We start from the raw sequence: 26,099 nt of genomic DNA on the forward strand, positions 1-26,099 counted from the left end.
TTTCAGCGGTGGATTATCCCACCTCAGTAATGCTGGTGACATTTCTGAGGGTTTCAAAGCTTCTCTAAGTGGTTTCACTGCAATGTGGAACGCCGTTCGGACTCCGCTATAAAAAGGAGGTCCCTTGTCATTGAGCTTAACATCCCAGCAAAAAAAGAGCTTCCAAAAAAGTAGTTTGGATCCCCAATCTGTGATCCGGAAGTAGTGCAAACTTGGATCATCTCCAATGAATTTAACATGGGCTTGTCATAGGACGGAAGTACTCCCTTTTTGGATCCTTTGCATTGCTTTAGAAGTTGTGCCCTGGAAGTTAATTTGAATGAAGAAATTTAAAAAGCGAAAAAAAAAATTGTGTTCAACCAATTTCACTTTTTTTATCCATATGTTTTATTACACAATTATTTTCCTATTATCTAATTTTTACAATGAACATAAAGCGTCGAAAGGTCAATTCAAATGTTTGTGATATGATCGTAATACGACACCAAGGAATAACATTCTGATTGCTTCTCGAGATGTTCTTTATTAGTATGAACGAAAAAATAAGAAACGCAGGTTCAAATCTCACCAGCGGCAATTTTTTATCAAATATTTTTCTAAAAAAATATTTTTTTATATCATGCATTGTTTTTATTTTTTATTTTCGGCATATATTTTCGTATAAATATATTTTTTCTATTAAAAATCAACAAAAAAAAAATTAAAAATTCTCGTAATTTGCAAAACCTTCTTAAAAGAACTTCCATGGAAGCGAAAAAGTCAAACGGCACAGGTTCAAATCCCAGCGGGGAAATTTATTTTTTTATTATTTTTTACTTTTTTATTAATTTCTATTTTTTTTAGTTTTTTTTTATTAGTTTTCTATTTTTTTGTAAAATTTAATTGTACAAAATTTGCACTTAAAATAGCCTGATTGCGTTCTTTCTAATACTTGTCCACAAGGCCTGCATCGGAAGTAGAAAAAAATCATTCGGGGATCCCAAGATGCGCTTTAGAAGAAATGTTTGTGCACTTGTCCAAAAGGACTGCATCGGAAGTTGAAAAAACTCGATGGGGAATTCTGGGTTGGGCTTTAAAAGAAATGTTTGTGAAACAACTTCCAATTTTGTTTGCTGGGATGGAATCAGGCAGCACTCAGTGAAAAGAGAGAAGTTCGCCAATGTGGTATCACAATGGACTGAATAGTCTAAGTGAGTCAGATACATCGGGCTGCCACCTAACCTAACCTAACCTAGGATTGATAAAATAATATATCTGAAGAAAAAAAGTCAAGAACGAAATTTTACACAAACGAAACCCCATTGTTATAAATTATTTTATTGAATAAACCCCATTAATCGATTGGCTCTTTTTTTCTTTCTTATTTGATTTTAATGTGAATTTTCTTGCGTTTGTTCAAAATTTCATTTGAATTCAAAATAAAAAATTAATATTCTGAAATGCATCACTACCTCTAAAATATAAAGAGGTCATTTTTATTCGAGGGTTTCAAAATACAAGCATATATGTATGTCGTAGCAGGCCTATAATAGATCTTTTTAAGTTACAATAGAAATCTTCCACACCGGATTATAGTTCAGCTTCTTAAATTCAAATCATATTTGAACTTACGTATAACAGGTTGGCTGATAAGTCCCCGGTCTGAAACAGAGATGGCGTCGCTAGTATTAAATGCATATTATTTTTATATAGTACCAACCTTCAAATGATTCGTGTCAAAATTAGTTTGTGGGATAGAGCGTCTTTTGTGAAGCAACTTTTGTTATTGTGAAAAAATGGAAAAAAAAGGAATTTCGTGTTTTGTTTGTTTTCTGAAGGGGAAAAATACGGTGGAAGCAAAAACTTGGCTTGATAATGAGTTTCCGGACTCTGCCCCATGGAAATCAACAATAATTGATTGTGGTAGGGAAAACCTATTATATGGCGTTATTGGAGCGTTTGAAGGTCGAAATCGCGGCAAACCGGCCCCATATGAAGAAAAAAGAAAAAAGTGTTGTTCCACCAGACAACGCACCGTGCGTCATTGAGAACGATAGCAAAAATTCATGAATTGGGCTTCGAATTGCTTCCCCACCCACCGTATTCTCCTGATCTGGCCCCCAGCGACTTTTTCAGACCTCAAGAGGATGCTCGCAGGGAAAAAATTTGGCTGCAATGAAGTGGTGATCGCCGAAACTGAGGCCTATTTTGAGGCAAAACCGAAGGAGTACTACCAAAAAGGGTATCAAAAATTGGAAGGTCGTTATAATCCCCAGCAAAAAAAGAGCTTCCAAAAAAGTAGTTTGGATCCCCAATCTGTGATCCGGAAGTAGTGCAAACTTGGATAATCTCCAATGAATTTTACATGGGCTTGTCATAGGACGGAAGTACTCCCTTTTTGGATCCTTTGCATTGCTTTAGAAGTTGTGCCCTGGAAGTTAATTTGAATGAAGAAATTTAAAAAGCGAAAAAAAAATTTTAACCAATTTCACTTTTTTTTTTTCATCTATATGTTTTATTACGCAATTATTTTCCTATTATCAAATTTTTACAATTTGAAAAACTTTTTCGCTCCGACCAGGGGTTGAACCTGGGTTTGCTGGCACCATAACAGAACGCCTTAGCACACTCAACCACAAACGCCATTGAACATAAACCGTCGAAAGGTCAATTCAAATGTTTGTGATATGATCGTAATACGACACCAAGGAATAACATTCTAATTGCTTTTCGAGATGTTCTTTATTAGTATGAACGAAACAATAAGAAACGCAGGTTCAAATCTCACCAGCGGCAATTTTTTTATCAAATATTTTTCTAAAAAAAATTGTTTTATATCATGCATCGTTTTTATTTTCGGAATATATTTTCGTATAAATATATTTTTTCCATTAAAAATCATAAAAAAAAAATTCTCATAATTTGCAAAACCTTCGCAAAAAAACTTCCATGGAAGCGAAAAAGTCAAACGGCATAGGTTCAAATCCCAGCGGGGATGACATTTATTTTTACTTTTTTTTATTAATTTATATTTTTCTTTTAGTTTTTTTTATTAGTTTTCTATTTTTTTATAAAATTTAATTGTACAAAATTTGCACTTTAAATAGCCTGATTGCGTTCTTTCTATTACTTTTCCACAAGGACTGCATCGGAAGTAGAAAAAATCATTGCGGGATCCCAAGATGCGCTTTAAAAGAAATGTTTGTGCACTTGTCCAAAAGGACTGCATCGGAAGTGGAAAAAAATTATTGGGGGATCCCACGATGCACTTTAGAAGAAATGTTTGTGGACTTGTCCAAAAGGACTGCATCGGAAGTTCAAAAAAACGCGATGGGGGATTCTGGGATGGGCTTTAAAAGGAATGTTTGTGGAACAACTTCCAATTTTTTTTTTGCTGGGTCGTTGTATCGCTCTTTAAGGGAACTATGTTGAATAATAAAATCGAATTTTGACAAAAAATGTGTTTTTCTTTGTTAGACCGGGGACTTATCAGCCAACCTGGTATTGTTATTTTAGATATTAGATTAAGATATGTTTCAAAGTTAAAAAATTCATCTTCTTCAAAATGTTCACCTCCAGTAATACACTCTCAATTTATTTCAAATTGCTTGCTGTTTTATATATCAGAATTAAATTAAACAAACAGTTGATAATATAAGAAAAATAAATGACATTAGAAAAAATGTCAGACGTTGTAGTAATCGTGCAAATCGAGCCCAATCGTGTGCTGGTTGGTAGCGTTGCTCAATTAAATGTGAGGAATCGTCCATCTCGTCAAGCGAAGTTAATTTTGAGTGTCGTGCACCGCACTTGACAGTAGTTTCCTTCCAATCCATCGGAACTAATCGCAATGCCAATGTGGAACCCAAAATCCACTCAATCGGATATGGCAATGGATACTTGAAAAGAAATGGCGAAAAGGTTGCATACTTAGAGAAGACGGCTACAAGCTGCGATATCGTTACCAGAATGAAACTTGTGCTGTAAAATATAACTGGAGACAAAAGAAAGGAACAATGCTATACTTTATGGGCTTGAGATAATATATCTATGTTAAAAAATTAGGAACAACAATTTATTAACGTGATCTACTTTAAGGTATTTACTCCTATAAGTTTGTATAATAATGTCATACTGAGCACAAAGTTTTATTCTCCTGAAAGTGATATGAAGATTATTTACTAGAGCAATAGCTTATAAACTTTTCATCGAAGACATTTGATCCTTAGAGCTAGGCTCTTCTATTTTCACAGAAATGAAAATTAAAAATAATTATGCAGAATAAAAAGTACCATCTATGCTGTGCAGCCCAACTAGAGTGCTGTGATGTAAAACTAAACTCATCGTGGCTGTAGTCCGAGAAAAAAGTTAGCGTGCCCGTACATGGAGCTGGTGACACGGGAGCCTTTAATGAACAGTTTATCAAATTTGGTCAAATAAAACCTCATTGTATTGAAAAATTTATATTATATCTCAGCAAAAACGCGTTGGATCTTTTTGGATCCGGATGTGGTGCAAAATTGGTGCAGAAGCGATTAATTTAACATGGGCTTATCATAGGACGAATGTCCACCATTTCATTGAATTTGCATCGAATGTTAAGGTGCAATCCGAATTCAGTATTTTGGGAGCGAATTGAAACATTTTGTGATATTTTGCCAAGTAAATAATTTTTGTAATTTTTTATGCTTTTAATGTATTCTAACTCTTATCTGAAACGTTTGACCTCAAATATTTTCAAAAATTCTCAATCTTTCTAGAATGGAATAAGCATTTTTTTTTTTGAGAAAATTTAAATAATTTGTACCATTTTATTAATTCTTACTTTGTTTTTAACTTATTTGAAACAAAAAAAAGTTAAAATGAATTCAAAAGAACTTTCTGTGTAGTTTAAATATAGAACATATTTGGGAGGATATTTTTGGAAGTGTTGTTAATGTTGTACCTTTAGAACAACTTTCAATTTTTTGCTGGGATGCTATGTAAAAATAGTATTCGTATTTTAACAACATGTCATTCATTACTTGAATTCGAGTTAAAATTTCAAAAAGTTTTTCAGCGGTGGATTATCCCACCTCAGTAATGCTGGTGACATTTCTTAAAGGTACCTTGTCATTGAGCTTAGCTTGGAATCGGGCAGCACTCAGTGATAAGTGATAAGTTTACCACTGTGGTATTAAAATGGACTGGGAAGTCTAAGTGAGCCGGAAATATCGGGCTGCCACTATACCTAAACTGACCTAACCTAGTTTCTTTATTTTAAGTGAATGTTTGAAGTCTGATATTTATGAAATTAAGCTGTAGTTGAACTTATGATTGAAGTTCCTATATTTATGTTAAGTTTAATATCTAAAGCTCCTTTATTATCTTGTTTAGTCTGATTTTTAGTCGATTTAATTTAAAAAATAGTAATTAATGTTAAAACAATTCTTTCATAAATGAATATCTAAATAACGCTGCAAAAGAGTAGTGAAAATGTTCTTTTTGGGTCCGGCAGTGGTGCAAAATTGGCGCAGAGGCGATGAATTGGACATGTCATAGGACGGATGTCCACCATTTCAACAGCTGTCGCGATGAATTTGCATCACTTCTTAAGGTGTGATCTGAATTCAGGGTGTTGAATGTGAATTAAAAAATGTTATTATATTTTAAATAAATATTTTTTATAATTTTTTATGATTTTGAATGCATTCTAACGCTTGTCTGAAACCTTTGACCTCGAATATTGTCTATATGATCTATTTTTTCTAGAATGGATTTAGAATTTTTGCTGCAAAATTTGAATTATGATTTTGAATGCATTCTAACGCTTGTCTGAAACCTTTGACCTCGAATATTGTCATAAATGATCTATTTTTTCTAGAATGGATTTAGAATTTTTGCTGCAAAATTTGAATAATTTGTACAATTGTATTAATTCGTACTTTTTTAACCTATTTGAAAAAAACAACAACAAATTATTAAAAACATGAAAAAACGAGTTATAAAAATTGAATTAAAAAAATTCCTGTGTAGTTAAAATAATTAACTTCTTTGTGAGGACATTTTTGGAAGTGCTTTTAAATTTTTGTGCAAGTGGGCTATAAACCCCCGCAAACCACCCCTGCCCCCTCCTAGGGAAATTGTCTAGCTATGCTAATGGGTGCAGGTGATTTCGAGCGCTTGGATATTGTTTGATCTTACGTTCACTGAGTTACTTTCATTTTAGGTTGCTCACCAATATTGGGCGTTTCTTTCGGAAAACGATAGCTATTGCAGGCAAAGTATAGTAATTGTCCTGTTAACATCCATAAATTTATAGAATTGAGCCAAAAGGATTCACTACGTCTGGGATCCAAATTTAATCCCAAGAGAGTAAAAACGATAACTGACATAGCTGGAATGCGGAAGATGACGACAAATGACGACTCCCGTTCGAATGTGATGTTGTAGCTCATGCTTACGTAGGGTTCAGGACAGCATGCGTAGAATGTTTTCTCATGTGTCGCAATGTACTCGGTCACTTTGTATTGCATGTTCAAGTTTTTGGTTGCAGCAAAGCTTAAACTCTCATTGGCGTTGATGTGCATTATATCCAGTTCGAAGCCATCAAAAGTCCATGATCCAAGTGTCAATTTACACTCATGTTTATCGTGGGGCCAATTTCTCATATCTGTAGTACAATAGATATTTGCTTCGATTGTATCGCTCCAAAGAGCTACGCCATTGTTTTTTACTGTAACAAAACCATTACGATGCATGCGCATGTATTTATTCGGAGCATTATTATAAATTTCTAAATCGGGAACCCAAATGTAACGTTGTGCTACGCTAATGTGGCTCATATTTCCGTACTGCAGCGGATCCCAAACCAACTTTGGATCGCGCCATTTCTGAAAAAAATATATATTTGTTGACAAAAGAATACAAACAGATAAACAAAAAGCATATTTAAAACTGAATTTTTACATATTTTTGTGAAAATGCAACAATATTTTGTAATTCTCTCCAAAGTAAAAACAATAGAAAAAAGCTCCAAAACTTTTTAAATAATTCTGTAACTTTTGAACATTAATTGTTTTTCGGTGAATTATCGTGGCCATGAACGGACGGTAATAAAATGAAACGGAAATGTTCATGATTTCATGAAAGGCTTTCGTTTTTCTTTAAAATATTCGTCAACTCCATCGGTGGTGCAATATGTTAAGGCAACTGTTAACGCGTATGGAGAAAACAATCCAGGTTCGAGTCACGGTAGCGGATTTTTTTATAAATTCCTAACCATCACGTTTTCAGATCATGAACACTGTTTTTTTTTTTGACAATGCTCCATACGCGTTAACAGTCGCCTCAGTACATTGCACCACAGACGGAGTTGCCTTAAGAACGAATATTTTAAGACTTTTCATGGCCAAAGAAAAAAGAATGCCGTTCATGAAATCGTGAACGCCCGTAGACGAAACAGTGAACATTCCGTTTTGATTTGTCGTGGACGTTTCCGTTTCATTTTGTTACCAACCGTTCACGATTTTGGAACGTAACTTTTTTATTAGTATATAATCGTTTACTTCAGCAGTTAAGACTACTGTATTAATACACAGAAAAAAAAGTGTCTCGTAAAATTAAGAAGATTTTTACAATAATTTATTACAAGAATTTTCCAGAATTTTAGTTCATTTTTCGTATTTTCAACGAAAATTAACTACTCGAAAGGAAATTTTACAAATTCTAAGTAGCAATCGTTTAGTTCATGGCCTACAAAATACGATGGAAATTTCCTTAAAAAATTTCTTAACTGGTAGTTAAAAATTCGTTTGTCATGCTATAAAACTACTTGTGAAATGTAAAGTATTTTCTAAATAATAAGTGCAATTTACTATAAGATTTTTTTGTATGAGAAAATATTTTTTTACGAAAAATGAACTTGAAAGTGGATAGCAATTTCTTACTGACAATTCCTATAGTTAATAATTGTTGGTAAAAAATTACACAATGAAATATTTTTAGTTCACATGTAATTAAATTTATAGACATTTTCGTCAAAAATGGTAGATAAAATTTCATGAAAATTTTGCAAATTTTAAGTTAAACGTTTCATCGCTCATAAACTGGTGTGCCTTTACGAATATTATTCTTAGAGTAAATTGACAGCAGATGCGATGAACTAATGCATAGTACAGAGATCTTTATCGGAATAGTGGAATGTGATTAATGTAAAGATGATGTTACTTGAGTTTTGTTGTGTATACATGAGCGTGGGGTTGTTTTTATTTTTGTTCATTTAGTGGCTTGTGTGTGTGTTTGTTATTCGTTGATGGTTTTTGGCTGGATGAGGTGTTGTTTTCAATAAAGGCACATGTGTGTTTGTTGTTGTAGGAATGTTTTGGCTTTGCTTGGTTTTGTTTGGCATGCTTCAGTTGTATAGTTAGCGTTGGCGTGGGCTGTTGCATCTTTTAAGTAGGTATGCAACAAGGGAATATAAAGGCATGGAATATTTTGGATTTTTGAGTCATATATTGGTGTTTGTTTATTAAACCTTTTAAATGAAAGTTATTAATATTTTATCGGTAGTTTAGAAAAAAGTTATTAAGAATATTTAGTAAAATATGTTGAAATTGAAAGTGTATTGAAATTTTCATTATTCAATGTAAAAAATTAATATTCAATTCCAGATGAATTTGGAAAATTTTTGTAATATCTCAGCGTATAGTTTATTCATAAATTGGTAAGTATTTTTTTAATATGGCTTTCTTTTGAAAAGAATATTTTTTATGTATATTATTATTTGTTAATTATTTTTTTTTTTTTTTTGGAAACCAGTTTAATGTTTTTCTTTGTTGTAAAAGCGATATTTAATTTCAGAGCAACTCCCGACGGATTAAAACAAATTTAAAAAGGTAGAGAATTGGTAAGTTTTCTTTTAAAAATTGGCTTTCTTTCAACTAGAATATTTACGTTTTTATGACCTTTTTATCATCAAAATTACAGGTTTTTAATACCTTATTTTAGTATTTCTTTAATTAATTTTTTTGGAAACTAATGTAATATTTTTAATGTAAAAATAAATATTTAATTTCAGAATAACCCCTTAAAATTTGGACAAATTTTTAGTACTCCTTTGCCTGTAATTTAATAGTGAATTGGTAAGTTTTCTTTAACTTTCTTTTAACCCTGGACAGCCATCCTTATTTTTTGTACATTAACGTCATCCTTCGTCATTTTGACTACGGCTGATTTCAAGACGATATAATTTTCATCGTGAGCGAAAAAGTGAACCAAACTTGCATTTATTTTCTTATTCAATTTGGTTTTAAGTAGTATAAAACAAAAATTCATAAAACGGTCGAATTAGTATAACTTAAATTTACCATTTCCCAATAGACTAAAATGCATTTTAAATCGAAAATGAAATTACGTGTCGTCATTTTGATGACTGTCTAGGAATATCAAGAATATTTGGTTTTTTATGCATATTATTATTTTTTCATTAGATTTTTTGAAAACTTATTTAATAATTTTATTTAATATTTAATTTCAGAGTAACCCAAATAAATTTGGACAACTTTTTATATTTCCCCTCAGCGTACAATTTAATAGAGAATTGGTAAGTTTTATATTAAAACTTTGGCTTTCTTTCAACTAGAATATTTATTTTATTATATCTTTCACATCGATAAGAACACAGTTTTATGAGTTTATTTAGAATACTTCATTATTTCTCTAATTGTTTCAGGTACAAATTTTATGAGATACGTTTTCCAAAGAAAAGTTGAATTCCTTACACCATTTGATAAAATGCCCCAAATATGGTAAGTTACAAGCTAAAATGAAGAATTAAAAATTATGTTTCATTACATGGTATTAATTTTTAACAATTTTCATTATTGTTTCCATTTTTTCCAGCAAGATATGTGAAAAAATTACCTACGATGAATAAAAAAAGGATACGTCAAAATGTCCAAACAGCGGGTTTAAATGAACTACTCTCTGTTCCACGTGGTCATAATTTTTATTCACAAAAAAACATTGTATTAAGAACTTTCATCATAAGTTTTTATAATAAAGTACTTCTGCTTAAAGATAGTTTAATTTTAATGTATGAAAATTCTCATAATAGTAAAACGGTTTGTTGTTCCTTTAATTATTTAATTTCTCTATACTGTGGAATGATTGATTTAAAAATAGTTTAATCGTCGACATTTTAAAGAGACTGTTAACCAATTTTTATTATCGGGTTTCCCACAAAATAAGCAAGTAAACCAAAATAATACTGACTTTTTAACTTTGTAGGTGTATATAAATCTTATGGAGTTGTAAAAATGAACTAAACTACAATGTTATAGATGAACTAAAATTTAAGAAAATTATAAACTAGACAAGTTGAAAAAAATCTTAAGGGCTAAATCATGGTCAATATTACTACAGTTTAGTTCATTTTGCAATGGAAAAGGGTTCACTGTTTTTTCAGTGTAGTTTTTTATTGCTGAACTAGCAAATATTTTCAAAGTCAAACTGCTGAAACAAAGAACTTGTTTGCTACTATCAGGGATTCGGAGCGAACTCTGTTTTGACCGGAGCGGAAGCGATATTTTTAAAACCAAAACTGGAGCGGGAGCGTTTTCCAAAAGAAAAACCGCTTCGGTCCGAAAAATAAATATTAGTTTTAATCAAATGCGATGATATTTTCTTTTTATTTCGTTTGCTCTGCTATAAATTTTGCACAAGGAGTACACACAAAAAATAGCTGCAAATAAATATTAACAAATTTATTTGTATGTAAAATCTGCTGATGCTCAACAAATTTGTCTATTGAATATGAGGCATTTATTGTTGAAATGTGTTTGTACACAGAAAAAATTTCACGAAAATTTTTCCAATTAAAATCTTAATTGAGGTTTAAAAAAATATTCAATTAAAAATTTAATTGAATCAACAAATTTTTTAATTGAAATAAAAATCAATCACACAAATTAATAGTATCAATAAATTTTTTAATTGGATCAATTAATTTTTTAATTGACTGTCAATTAATTTTTTAATTGATACTATCATTTCTGTGATTGAAGACATTTCAATTAAAAAATTAATTGGATCAATTAATTTCGTGATTGATTCAGAAAAATTTTTTTTTGTGTGTAGATGCTTGACAGAGGAAATAATAGAAATATTCTGAATTTTCAACAAATTGTTTTGTTACGAAATTAGTTGACTGTTATCGATATGAAAACAAAAGTCAAAGTCAAACTGCTGAAACAAAGAACTTGTTTGCTATTATCAGGGATTCGGAGCGAACTCTGTTTTGACCGGAGCGGAAGCGATATTTTTAAAACCAAAACTGGAGCGGGAGCGTTTTCCAAAAGAAAAACCGCTTCGGTCCGAAAAATAAATATTAGTTTTAATCAAATGCGATGATATTTTCTTTTTATTTCGTTTGCTCTGCTATAAATTTTGCACAAGGAGTACACACAAAAAATAGCTGCAAATAAATATTAACAAATTTATTTGTATGTAAAATCTGCTGATGCTCAACAAATTTGTCTATTGAATATGAGGCATTTATTGTTGAAATGTGTTTGTAGATGCTTGACAGAGGAAATAATAGAAATATTCTGAATTTTCAACAAATTGTTTTGTTGCGAAATTAGTTGACTGTTATCGATATGAAAACAAAAACAAAATTACAAGACTGGTTACGCGCCCATCGCTGAGAATATGTACGAAAGCTAAAAGAAGTAAGCGAAGAATACCGTTAGAACAAAATGAGTATGAGTACATGCACGTGTATGATAGCAAGCAAAGAGCTCACTCATCAGAGAATACAGAAAATCATGTATAAATGTCTGTAAATTTTTTTTCAATTTGGTAGTTTCTTAACCCTAGCTTAGGCACCAATGTTTTTTTACATTATCTGCCACTGTTTACATATGTAAATATTTTGTTTCCTTTGTTATTTTTAACTTCATAACCGCTTTTTTATGTTTGTTTTGCTTTATGATATTCGCTACAGAAAAAATATTGTTGTTTTTGAACATTATCTGTTCCATTATTGAAATCGGTTCCGAGTTAAATATAGCTCCCATATATATCTTTCGCCCCATATACACCCATATTACCACAGACGTCAAAGTTTTGCTCCGATCTACGTGCAATTTTGCACAGGGAGTAGAATTAATATTCTTACTATGCATGCCAAAGTTGGTTGAAATCGGTTCAGATTTAGATATAGCTCCCATGTATATCTTTAGTCCGATTTATACACATATGACCACAGAGGCCAAATTTTACTCCGATTTACATGAGAATGACGTGGGGGAGTATCATATGGAAAACGACGGGGAACTATCTGAATTAGACAGGTAGAAATTCTTGGTTATTAAAAACCGATTTAAATTGGATAGAAATCTTCAATGGAGTGAAAACATGAAAGTTTTCGTGAATCTTGTTTTACCGGCTCTAAACCAATTACACAAAAAAAAAACAAATTGAGCATTGTAGATACATTATCGGTGAACATATACACTCTTAGAAAAATATGTTTTTCATATGTTCCGATATAAACAAAATGTGTTTCGGACACTGTTTTAAAATACAATATATTTAAGTGCTAACATGTAATGTTCCTAAACTAACACTAAATGTTTGGGACATCTATGTTAATATGTTAGACTATATTATGTTTGGGGCATGAATGTTTCATAAAAATCATATGTGTGAATGCAAACATGTATAAATTTACAAATTTCGACTAAACATACATATGTTGTGATATTTTATTCAAAGCGACAGAGAGAGTATAGAGAAAGAAATAGAGATGGAAACCGGGAGAGTTGACAAAAGATATCAACATAACACAGCGAAAGAATCAAAAGAGAACAATTTCTGAGAAACCGCTTGTATATTGTTTCGGAAAACTGTTTTATGATAAGGCCAAAAATTTGGTATGCTTAAGTCTAAATATTATTTAATTTGAATAAAGAGAATGGACATTCGGAACCAAGAAAATAGACATTTGAAAAACAAACAGGATATGTTTTCGACTTGAGAGCAGCATTTTATATATGTGTGGACATGTGTTTTGTTTATCAGTTTGGCATTATGGGCACAATTTTTTTCTTGGTTCGTTAAAAGAAATCAGGGGTCTTTATAAAAATAACGAAAGGACACTATAATATTTTTAGAGTTGGGACAGTAAAATGAAATAAGGAGGAAATAGTGAAAAATTACACAGTAAAATGTATAAAAACAAAGTTTAGTTCCTCTTTATTAATAAGTAGTCCACGAGGAGTTGACGGACACCTTCAAATATAAAAGCGGGCATTAAGTTCGATTTTTGCAGCTAAATCAATTTAAAAAGTTTATTTTATTTAAAATGAATTATTAAAGAAAAATAAAAGGCATTTTAGAGCGATGGTGTTAAATGCTGGTAAAAAACTGTTCACGCCTAAATAAATGTATGTTTATATTATAAAATTATGTATGCATGTTTATACTCGACTCCACGTTCTTCTTTTGTTAGAGTTTTTAAATTCCTTCCAAATTTTAAAGTTTTGTACTAAAAACAGTTTTTTGTTACAAAATTGTTATTTTTGCAATAAAAAATAATATTTTATCCAAAAATCAGTCAATTTCGTTTATATCAAGCATTGTTACTGATTATAAATCTTTAATAACCCACATTTCGAAGTTTCATTATAGAAATTTAATATAGTATAAATATAAATGTGTAAATTAAAAAAAAAAAGTGTTCGGTCGGAGCAGGGATTGAACCCACGACCCTTTGCATGCAAGGCAGACATGCTATCAACTGCTCCACGTGGCAAATAAATGTATGTTTCTGTTAAATAATGTTATGTTTGCATGGGCTCGTGGGCGCTGCAAACTATGCTATATAAATGTAACTTATAACGATAATTATCTGCTGGTGACCATAACAGCTACGTAGCCCAGTTGATAGTGTCTTGGCTTACAAACTGTATGGTCCTCTGTTCGATTCTCCGTGCAGGCGAAAGGTAAAATTTAAAAAAAAATTATAAAAGTTAATAATTTATTCAACATTATTTGTATTACAGAAAAAGAACTAAAATATTTCGTGGAAGTGAAAATTACGAGTATGTTAGGCAATGAGCACAATCGTCTTTAGGAAAAATTCTGCCAAGCATATAATATTTTTGGGCTCAAAATACTTCCAAACATATAATATGTTCACATAAAACAAACATATTAATGTTTCGGCAGTATCCAATAATATTTGTGCTTCCTGCAAAATATGTTTGGAACATATGTTAAAGAAGCGATTGTTTGAGGGTGTACAATTGTTGGCTATTTCTTGTATGCCTGGTGAAGGTGATAAAGGATATTCAAAAGTAAAAACCGCTTGCTATATGTGCTTCCATGGTGAGAAAAAAAGGAAGCGTCCTACAAGGCAAACATGTGGGCAATGTAAAAAACCAGTCCAATCAACTAAAAGTATCTTAAACCACAATATTTACATTTGTAAATAGTGGCAGATTTTGAAGATAAATACAAAAATGTATTGAAAAATTGCTATATTGTAAAAAATATTGTTAAATTTGTACATATTATGAAAGAGCACGAAAAATTAGCCACTGAGTCCAAATTTCATAAAAATCGGATAAATATTGTTGAAGTGGCAAGAGTGTCACAAATGAAATATTTTCATTTGTATATAGTGCCAAAGCTAGGGTTAAATGTGTTTGTTGTATGAGCTAATTAATAAAACCATATTAATATCGGGATTAGAGTTATTACAATTCTAATTAACTAGAATATATAGCACTGGGAAAATAGTTGTCAAAATGCTTGCTAGACCCTGGACTGCTCAAATTTAAAATCGTCATACATTTACAAAACTGAGTATAGGATTTTCGACACAAAAATGTTACATGTTCCCCGTCCAAAAATAACATTTTGGTCATATTCCTTCTCTGTGTGTACTTAACAAAATATCTCCAAAACATTTTCGGCATTTTTGCAATTTTGGTGCAATTCATAGCATAATTCTGTCAATTTTAATTTCAATTTATTTTTTGTCAATACACCAATAAATTTGTTGCAGGTCATTGATAGCTCCAACAAACCACAAATTCAAAATATTTGTTGAGGATTAAACGTAACGTTCAACAACAAATATTTTGTACTGTTGGATACTTAACAAATTACTTACAAATTATGTTATTGAGAACACAAATTATTTAATAAAACCATATTAATATCGGGATTAGAGTTATTACAATTCTAATTAACTAGAATATATAGCACTGGGAAAATAGTTGTCAAAATGCTTGCTAGACCCTGGACTACTCAAATTTAAAATCGTCATACATTTACAAAACTGAGTATAGGATTTTCGACACAAAAATGTTACATATTCCCCGTCTAACGGCCCTTTTCATGTATCTCCGTTAGACTTTAACTCCCAGTTATCAGAAAGTAAAATCGAAATATCTTCTCTCCGGTTAACTTTAACTGAAAATTTTTTAGCAGTTAAGTTCCTAACTGGCATATGAAATATATAGACAAGATGACAGACATGTCCATAGTACGGTTAAGAAGTTCGTTAGCTAACGTAGCACTAACGGAGCTTCCTGAAAATGGGGGTAAAAATAACATTTTGGTCATATTCCTTCTCTGTGTGTACTTAACAAAATATCTCCAAAACATTTTCGGCATTTTTGCAATTGTGGTGCAATTCATAGCATAATTCTGTCAATTTTAATTTCAATTTAATTTTTTGTCAATACACCAATAAATTTGTTGCAGGTCATTGATAGCTCCAACAAACCACAAATTCAAAATATTTGTTGAGGATTAAACGTAACGTTCAACAACAAATATTTTGTACTGTTGGATGCTTAACAAATTACTTACAAATTATGTTATTGAGAACACAAATTATTTGTTGCCTTCTGATGGTAACGATTGCTAACAACTTTTTTGTAATAATGTTTATTAGAAGTACAAATTAGTTTGTTGCAGGAAAATTAACAAATTTTGTTATTGGTTTTCCAACAATAGTTATTGGTTCTCAAACTTTTTTATCTGTGTACAATTGATATTACCACAATTTGGTTGAAATCGATTTAAATTTAAATATAGCACTCATATGACCACAGAGGTCATAGTTTTACTCCGATTTACTCTTTCATAACCAAACACAGTGACCAAAATTTTACTCCGATTTACGTGAAATGTTGCATAGATATACACACGGTGTCTTTGGCAAAAATGTTCAGGCCCGGCTCTGAGTCAATCTAGCCATGTCCGCCTTGCTGTCAGTGAACACATTTTTGTAATCAAAGTCTAGGTCGCAATATTGGTCCAATCGACATAACAAGTACGTGTTTTGGTCAGAATAGAACCCTTTTGATTTTGTAAGAAATCGTTTCTAATTTAGCTCCCATATACATATACCTTTCGCCCGATATCTACTAATAGGCCCAGAATCCAGAATTTCAGCTTGATTTTGGACAAGGAGTACAATTGATAGTGACGTAATGTGTGCCAATTATTTTTTTTTTTAAATCGGTTCAGATAGCTCCCATATATATCTTTCGCCCAATATGCATTTATATAGTCCGAGAAGCTAGAGTTTTACCCTGATTTGCTTTATAGTTTGTACAGGGAGTAGAATTAACGTTCTCGATATACATGTCAATGTTGATTGAAATCGGTTCAGATTCGATTTAGACTCATACAACCACAGAGGTCCAATTTGTAATCCGATTTAAGTGAAATTTTGCGCACGGAGTAGGATGACAATGTAGCTATGCATACCACATTTGGTTGAAATCGGTTCTGATTTAGATATAGCTCCTATATATTTTTTCGGCAAAAATGGCCAAAATACCAACATTTTCCTTGTAAAATTGCCACTGCGAAGTCAAACTCTTGTAAAAATAACTATTTTCCTCCGTCCTAGGACACCCATATGTCTAGAGATTTTGCAGAAGTCTAAAAATGGTGTCCAAATATATTTACCTATGTATATGTGACCCAAAATAGTTTAAGGATTAGAGATGGTATTGAAAATGTAGATGAGGTGCAGGTCGGCCCCGCCAGACTTTAAACTTTCCATACATGCTACCTGTAATAGCATGTTTTGAAAAATAAAAATGAATTCGTAATATAAAGCATTGTGTGTACTATAATTTTCTTTAAGAAGAAGCGGGAGCGGAGCGAAAAAATGGACCGCTCCGGATCCCTAGCTATTATTACTGGCGTTTCTTTTTACACGAATAGTTATAATAAATTGTAACTTACTGCGTATAACATTCCGATTAAAGCAAATGCACCATCTTTCTCGCGATAGTCAAAATGCTGCAGCTCTATATCGACAAATACCATTAAAGTCTCGTTCTTCGAGCCAGGCTTTGAAGATGGGTGGTAATTCGTTAGCAATGTTTTCATAAGGTGATCTCGTGCTTCGTCCGTGGACATAACCGATGCTACTAATCCGAAAAATATCATTTATAATTTTTTTTCTGCAATTTATTGCTGCTTTGCCTCATTGCAATATTCTGTACTTACATTTATTTTCCGCAGCAATCGGATATGAAATTGAAATAATCATTGTGACAATTATATGGAGTCCGAATTTCATTATTTACAAGCAGACTTAGTATGTGAGTTATCTCATTTAAGTTCGTAAAGTGACTGAGACATAGTCGCCTGAGTTTTCTCAATTTTGCATTTTATTTACTTGAACAGTGATAGAAGTGTGGTGTTTGAATCTTTTGTCTGTATTTCAATTAAAGTAATTGTAACACAAAATAAAAGAACATTAAGACGCCTCCCAACATTTTTAAGCTAATGGAGGAACACTCTTCTTAATTAAACAGTCCAAACAGTGAAACCTCCAAAATTCTTTCCACATTTGCCGAGAGAGAAAATACGAGAGGTTAATTTTAATGTGATAATATAGTGAACGTCTCACGAAAGTTGTCCCCTTTTCAGAGTGTCCAAGTTTTAGAGGTTTCATTGTATTGCATTTTATATGGGTCTAATTGATTTTCGGTTTATCCGAAAATCCAAATTTCTTAAAAACTGCACCCAGAGAAGGAATATGATCATCTCAAACATGTTTTAAGAGCAAAATGTTATTTTTGGGTGGTGACCATGTAACATGGTTTTTGCAACCATGTTATTTTCTCGGAAATCATGTATCTGATTTCGGCAAGCAGGTTATATTTGACGAGAAAATAACATTTTAGTGACAAACATGTTACATGGTCACCATACAAAAATAACATTTTGCTCTTGAAACATGTTTGAGGTGATCATATTCCTTCTCTGCGTGTGTTTATCGCATTTTAGTTTGCTCAAAATCGGTTAAAGGTGGGTATTAAGTTCGAGTTTAGCCGCTAAAATCGCTTTTTTTACTTACTCACGATTACTTTTCTCTAATAATCCATTTGTGAAAAGTTATTTTGGGGTATTCCCCATCAAGTTTTAATAAAATTTGCATCAAAGACTTATAATTTTATACTGTTTTTACTGATTTGTTTTCGATTTAGCGAACTCAATACTCACCTTAACACTAAAAAATAAAAATTAGTTCAGTTCATATTTTTCAGATAACATTTCCAGTGAATACATTACCTCAAATATCTCAGATGATGCTATTTTAGATTTATGAAGCCCTCTTTAAAAATTATGTTTCCATAAAATTGCAGAATAAATAATGTTGAAAACTGTACCCTTAATGCTCGTATATTAGATAGTACACAGAAAAAAAAGTGTCTCGTAAATTTAAGAAGATTTTTACAATAATTTATTAGAAGAATTTTCCAGAATTTTAGTTCATTTTTCGTATCTTCAACGAAAATTAACTACTCGAAAGGAAATTTTACAAATTCTAAGTAGCAATCGTTTAGTTCATGGCCTACAAAATACGATGGAAATTTCCTTAAAAAATGTCTTAACTGGTAGTTAAAAATTCGTTTGTCATGCTATAAAACTACTTGTGAAATGTAAAGTATTTTCTAAATAATAAGTGCAATTTACCATAAGATTTTTTTGTACGAGAAAATATTTTTTTACAAAAAATGAACTTGAAAGTGGATAGCAATTTCTTACTGACAATTCCTATGGTTAATAATTGTTGGTAAAAAATTTCCCAATGAAATTTTTTTAGTTCACATGTAATTAAATTTATAGACATTTTCGTCAAAAATGGGTAGATATCATTTCATGAAGTTTTTGCTAATTTTAAGTTAAACGTTTCAGCGTTCTTATACTGATATGCATTTAAGAGTATTGTTTTTAGAGTAAATTGTGGATAGATGCGATGAACTAATGCATAGTAAAGAGATCTTTCTCGTCAAATTGGAATATGTTTAATGTAAAGATGATGCTACTTGAATTTTTTTTGAGAGTGAGAGCATGCAATGCAATAATGAGAAATGGTAGCGAGTGATGGGGATGTTGTGTATATCTGAGCGTGGGGTTGTTTTTGTTCTTTCAGTGGTTTGTGTGTGTGTTTATTATTGGCGAATGGTTTATTTGTCTGGATGAGGTGTTGTTTTCAATGAAGGCACATGTGTTTTTGTTGTTGTAGGAATGTTTTGGTTTTGCTTGGTTTTGTTTGGCATGCTTCAGTTGTATAGTTGGCGTTGGCGTGGGCTGTTGCATCTTTTTAGCAAGTATATAACAAGGGAATATAAAGGTATGGAATATTTTGGTTTTTTTAGACATATATTTGTGTTTGTTTATTAAAACTTTGAAATGAAAGTTATTAATATTTTAGCGATGAGATATACGATGGCGAAGTGATGATCGGTAGCTTAGAAAAAAGTTATTAAGAATGTTCAATGTTTAGAAAAAAAATGCTGAAATGGAAAGTATATTGTAATTGTTTTATCTAATTTAATTTTTATTATTCAATGTAAAAAAAAAATATTCAATTTCAGAGTAACTCCAGATGAATTTGGAAAATTGTTTGTTACATCTCAGCTTATAGTTTAATGATAAATAGGTAAGAGTTCTTTTTCAATGTGGTTTTCTTTTAAAAAATAATATTCTTTATGTATATTATTATTTGTAATTATTATTATTATTTTTTTTAACAAGTTTCATGTTTTTCTTTGTTGTAAAAAAATATCTAAGTTAAGAGCAACCCCAAGATGGATTCGGGCATATTTTTATATTCCTCCTCAGCGTATAATTTAATAGAGAAGTGGTAAGTTTTCTTTTAAAAATTGGCTTTCTTCTCACTAGAATATTTACGTTTTAATGACATTTTTATTGTCAATAATTACAGGTTTTTAATACCTTATTTTAGTATTACTTTAATCAAATATTTTTGGAAAAAGTTAGTTACACCTCAGCATATAGTTTAATCATAAATTGGTAAGTATTCTTTTTAAAATGTGGGTTTCTTTTAAAAAGGATATTTTTTATTTATATAATTATTTGCTAATTATTATTATTTTTTTTTTTTTTTGAAACTAGTTTAATGTTTTTCTTTGTTGTAAAAAAAATATTTAATTTCAGAGCAACCCCAAGATGGATTCGGGCATATTTTTATATTCCTCCTCAGCGTATAATTTAATAGAGAAGTGGTAAGTTTTCTTTTAAAATTTGGCTTTCTTTTCAAATATTTTTGGAAACAAATTTAATATTTTTATTGTAAAAAACAAATATTTAATTTCAGAATAACAATTTGGAAACATTTTTATGAATTGGTAAGCTTTCTTTAACATTCTTTTAACCAGAATACTTAGTTTTTTTATGCATATTATTTCTTTAATTAGATTTTTTGTAAACCAATTTAATGTTTTCTATTTAACGTAAAAAATAAATATTTAATTTCAGAGTATTCCCAAATGAATTTCGATAACTTTTTAACCTCAGCGTACAATCTAATAGAGAATTGGTAAGTTTTATATTAAAACTTTGACTTTCTTTTGACAAGAATATTTATTGTATTATGTCCTTCACATCGATAACAACACAGTTTTATGAGTTAATATATTACTTAATTCATTATTTCTCTAATTGTTTCAGGTACAAACTTTATGAGGTACGTTTATCTAAGAAAAGTTGAATTCCTTACACCATTTAATAAAATGCCCCCCAAATATGGTTAGTTACAAGCTAATTTAAAGAGATTAAAAATTATATTTTATTACATGTTAATTTTTAACAATTTTCATTATTCCTTCCATTTTCAGCAAGATATGTGAATACACTAACGATGAATAAAAAACTAAGGACAAGTCAAACTGTCCAAATAGCGAGTTAAAATAAACTACTTTCTTGTTCCACGTGGTCATAGTTTTTATTCACAAAAACATTGTATTAAGAACTCTCATCATAAGTTTTTATAATAAAGTACTTTTGCTTAAAGAAAGTTGAATTTTAATGTATGAAAATTTTCATAATATTAAAACGGGTTGTTGTTCCTTTAATTATTTAATTTCTCTGTACTGTGGAATGATTGATTTAATAATAGTTTAGTCGTCGACATTTTAATGAGACTGTTAACCACTTGTTATTATCGGGTTTCCCAAAAAATAAGCAGGTAAACCAAAATAATACTGACTTTTTAACTTGGTAGGGGTATATAAATCTTATGGTGTTGTAAAAATGAACTAAAATACAATGTTATAGATGAACTAAAATTTAAGAGAATTATAAACTAGACAAGTTGAAAAAAATCTTAAGGGCTAAATCATGGTCAATATTACTACAGTTTAGTTCATTTTGCAATGGAAAAGGGTTCACTGTTTTTTCAGTGTATCCATTCAGGTTAAATATTTACCTCTTATTCGATACAAAACCACAGAAATATGAGATATATTTATTTTAAGAGGCGCCTTATTGTATTTATATATGTGCATCTCATCGCACATTATTGTTTGCTGTCTAAGTTTAGTTTAGATAGACATAATGCTGGAGGATGGGACACTAGTTATTACCTAAAAGAGGTCTCATAAACGAAGAAATTCTTTACAAATGGATAAGACATAACGTCCAACATTGTACGAACGATCCCTGTAAATTAGAGTGCTAAATGGAATGTATAGTACAATAAAAATATTTCCAAATAAAGATATAAAGCCATTTTTACGTCTTGAAAAAAATCATAACATAACATTAGAGCTCGACCGAAGAATTCGGCCAAAAATTAATAATCGGTCTTCGGCGTCCAGAGACCGATTGCTCCAGTGTTGAATTTGTCAAAACCCGTGTTTGCCTTTAAAATATCAAACTACTTAATTTTTAATACTAAAAATAATAATATAATAATATAAGACATGAACTAAATTATCTTATGGCGATTTCGATTGGGAAAAAAGTGCAACATTCTCGAAATTGATTGCAAAATATGAAGGACACTGTCATAGATTTTGGATCCTGTACACCTCACAATATCATGAATTAACAATAACTTTGGAATGACACTATCATTTGGGCGAAAATACAATGAGGGGAAAAGTAGTGTAACACCAAGGCAACATATTTTTTGCGAATCGAAAACGCCCTTAAATTGTTGTTTTTCATGCGTTTGTTAAATAAAATATACTAATATTGAACGTAAAAACGGCAAATTTCTTCAATTATTGGCTTCGTCTTATTACTCTTTTTTGCCAAACATTGGCTTCGGCCAATGTTTTATGTAATGTAGGTTCGAACCCTACATTACATAAATGTATATTTGCTATTCGATTTTTTAATTAATCTTTAATTTGGTAACATTGGAAAGATCAGTAATAATTGGATATTTTATAAATACAAGGTCTATTCGATAGCCTACATATTTCGTTATTTCTGCAGATGGTTATTTAAATATATATCTATTGTTCTCGTTGGATCTAACTGCTCTGTGGTAGAATCCACGACTACAGGCGGACATGCTACGATCGAAAGAAAAAGTAAAGCAAGGTAGTTGTTTTGCTGTTTTTGTGCCCTATAAAACAAAAGCAGTATCGTTTGATATAATAGCTAACTTTCTACTAACCTTTCGACCGAAGAATTTGCATTTTATATTTTTTGTGACATTGTTAAAATATAGTCTTTCTATTTTCTATTTTGCAGGAAGCACATATATTATTGGATACTGGCGAAACATTAATATGTTTGTTATATGTTTGGAAGCATTTTGAGCCCAAAAGTATTATATGCTTGGACGAATTTTCCCCAAAGAAGATTGTGCTCATTCCCTCACATAATTTTCACTTCTACGAAATTGTTTAGTTCTTGGCACCTTTTTCTGTAAAATACAAATAATGTTGAAGAAATTATTCAATTTTATAAATTTTTTAAATTGTACCTTTCGCCTGGACGGAGAATCGAACCGAGGGCCACACAGTTTATAAGCCACCACATTATCCACTGGGTTAGGTAGCTGTTATAGTCACCAGTAGACAATTATCGTTATAAGTTACATTTATATAGCATAGTTGCAGCGCCCACAAGCCCATGCAAACATAACATTATTTAACAGAAAAATACATTTGTTGGCCACATGGATCAGTGGTTAGCATGTCTGCCTTGCATACAAAGGGTCGTGGGTTCAATCCCTGTTCCGACCGAATACCATTTTTTTTTAATTTACACATTTATATGTATACTATATTAAATTTTTATAATGAAACTTCGAAATGTGGGTCAGTCAGAAACAGTGCTTGATATAAACGAAATGGACTGAGCTTTTGGATAAAATATTATTTTTTTATTGCAAAAATAACAATTTTGTAACAAAAAACTGTTTTTGGTATAAAAGTTTGAAATTTTGGAAGGAATTCAAAAACTCTAACAAAAGAAGAACGTCGAGTATAAACATAACATACATAAATAATTTTATAATATACACATAAAATTATTTTGGGTGAACAGTTTTTTACTGGCATTTAACACAATTTTAAATGAGTTTTGTACTTAATTTCTTTTGTACCTTTAAGGCCGGTATTAAGTTGGCATTATCGCTCTAAAATGACCCTGTTTTGCCTTTTACTTTTTCAATTGTTTTAGCTGCAAAACTCGAACTTAATGCCCGCTTTTATATTTGAAGGTGTCCAAGGCCGTATTCAGGGGGGGGATGTGGGGGATCAAACCCCCCCCCGAAATGAATGAATATTTTTATATAAATAAATATATATTTTTAGCTGCATAGAAAAATCTTATCGAAGATGTTGAAGAAAAGCTGGAGGTTTTATTTTGAAAAACGGTTACCTATAAAACCTGCACAAATCATAGAATACTAGTTGAAAAGCCCGTCAAACGGCGGTCGAAAAAAACAAATTGTTTTTGTTCTCTCACCACAAATTTCATTTTTGGAAAATGTCTTTCTGCTTTTTATTTGTGTTTGTTGTTCTTTTTGTGAACATGACTCGCTTTGTTTGGTCATAGCAACAACAACGAAACAGCCAAACACACATGTGTAAATGAAATGGCGCAAAACCTGCGAAAAGAACCTGCCTAATTCAGCGATGGAAGCAATAAAGAGATATTTCCAAACGTGCATATTCTTTTAAAAATTTTGGTCACTTTGCCAGTTACTCAGGGATGGAAAATACAATTTTTAAGAAAGTACAAAAAAGGTATTTTTTGAGCGGAAAGGTACTTTTTACTAAATTTCAACAAAAATTTCACTGGAAGATTATTGTCGAGACTGAATTTTAAAGAAAATAAAATTTTGACAAAATTTTCTATAGAAGTAAAATTTTGCAAAAATTTCCTATAGAAATAAAATTTTTACAAAATTTTCTATAAAAATAAAATTTTGCAAAAATTCTATATAGAAATAAAATTTTGACAACATTTTCTGCCGAAATAAAAAATCGATAATATAGAATCGCATTCTTTTTTCGACTAAAACTTTCTTGAAGTTCAATAAAATCCTGTTTTTGACAATGTCTTTTACAAAATCGAGATTTTCTTCCCACATGAACATGTCTGTTTTGCCATATTTGTAAAAGACTATTAGCAAATAAGGTTGATAAAGACTTGCTCAAAATATTAAAATATTTTGTCAAAGCTATTGTACCATAAATCTGATATCGACTCAAAAATGTCTACACAAAAGGTACTAAATTATTCGCGGGTTTACTACGGTAATGACCGGGGTGAAAAAGGTTTGAAAAAAGTACTATAGTACTGCATTTTCCATCCCTGCAGTTACTACGTGCTCATCCGAACGTTCATTTTCAACAATGAAGAGATTAAAGACGTATCTTAGAAATTCGACTAGTAGACTCAAAGGATTGGCATTAATGTCGGTTCATCGCCGAATAAATGTGCCGACTGAAGAAGTCATTGATTTATTTGCTGCCCAAAAAGCCTGTCGGCATAAGCGTAGGAAGGCCTCTTGGGAGGGGGCTTAGACCCCCCAGAAAAATTTTAGCCCCCCCCCCAGAATTTGAAAACCTATTTACGATTTTACATTTTTATAAAAATTAAACAAGTATATACTCGTACAACGCACAAAGTTTCACAAGACTTTCATGCACAATCGAATTACTTTGGTCTGATATTTATGAAATAAAGCTGTGGTTGAACTTATGATTTAGTTGAATAAAAAATAGTAATTGATATTAAAACTATTCTTTCATAAATTAATGTCTTAATAATACTGCAAAAAAGCGTCGCCAAAAAAGAAGTGAAAATGTTCTTTTTGGGTCTGGAAGTGGTACAAAATTGGCGGAGAAGCGATGAATGTAATATGAACTTGTCATAGAACGAATGTCCACCGTTTCAACAACCATTGCAATGAATTTGCATCACTTCTTAAGGTGTGATCTGAATTCAGTGTTTTGAATGTGAATTAAAAATTTTGTGATATTTTCCCAAATAAATAATTTTTATACTTTTTATGATTTTTAATGCATTCTAACGCTCGTTTGAAACGTTTTTTCAAATATTATCGATTTTTCTATAAGGGATTTAGCGTTTTTGTGGCAAAATTTGAATAATTTGTACCATTTTATTTATTCTTAAACTTTTTTTAAACTATTTGAAAAAAGAAAAAAATATAAAAAAATGAAGTAAAAAAACTTCCTGTGTAGTTAAAATAGTTAACTTCTTTGTGAGGACATTTTTGGAAGTGCTTTTAAAGTTGTGCCTTTAGAACAACTCCCAATTGTTTGCTGCGAAAAGTGTGGAACTACCCTAAGGGAAAT

General features: G+C 31.0%; 1 protein-coding gene across 2 annotated transcripts; it reads right to left on the reverse strand.

The window, feature by feature from the left end:
* Positions 1-3,535: 3,535 nt before the first annotated feature.
* LOC142227445 (acetylcholine receptor subunit alpha-L1-like) lies at positions 3,536-17,665 on the reverse strand. 2 transcript variants are annotated; one of them, XM_075298014.1, is made up of 4 exons: positions 17,506-17,665; positions 17,239-17,423; positions 6,197-6,851; positions 3,536-3,973 (listed from the first exon to the last, which is right to left on the reverse strand). In XM_075298014.1, the coding sequence occupies exons 1-4, from the start codon at positions 17,576-17,578 to the stop codon at positions 3,609-3,611; spliced, it is 1,278 nt and encodes a 425-aa protein (XP_075154129.1). In that variant the 5' UTR covers positions 17,579-17,665; the 3' UTR covers positions 3,536-3,608. The 2 variants fall into 2 exon arrangements, with proteins under 2 accessions (XP_075154129.1, XP_075154128.1); XM_075298013.1 differs by having other exon boundaries at positions 17,239-17,426; positions 17,506-17,654.
* Between the last annotated feature and the right edge of the window lie 8,434 nt (positions 17,666-26,099).

This window comes from Haematobia irritans, chromosome 2 (assembly GCF_050003625.1).
Source record: "Haematobia irritans isolate KBUSLIRL chromosome 2, ASM5000362v1, whole genome shotgun sequence".
Classification (NCBI taxonomy): Eukaryota; Metazoa; Arthropoda; class Insecta; order Diptera; family Muscidae; genus Haematobia; species Haematobia irritans.

Bases quoted from the DNA above. Each gene is read 5' to 3' on its own strand.
- LOC142227445 (XM_075298013.1), bottom strand. From the start codon at position 17,578: ATGAAATTCGGACTCCATATAATTGTCACAATGATTATTTCAATTTCA. The intron at 17,427-17,505 runs GTAAGTACAGAA...TTTTCGGATTAG, and splicing joins GATTGCTGCGGAAAATAAAT to TAGCATCGGTTATGTCCACG. The intron at 6,852-17,238 runs GTAAGTTACAAT...TATTTTTTTCAG, and splicing joins TAATCGGAATGTTATACGCA to AAATGGCGCGATCCAAAGTT.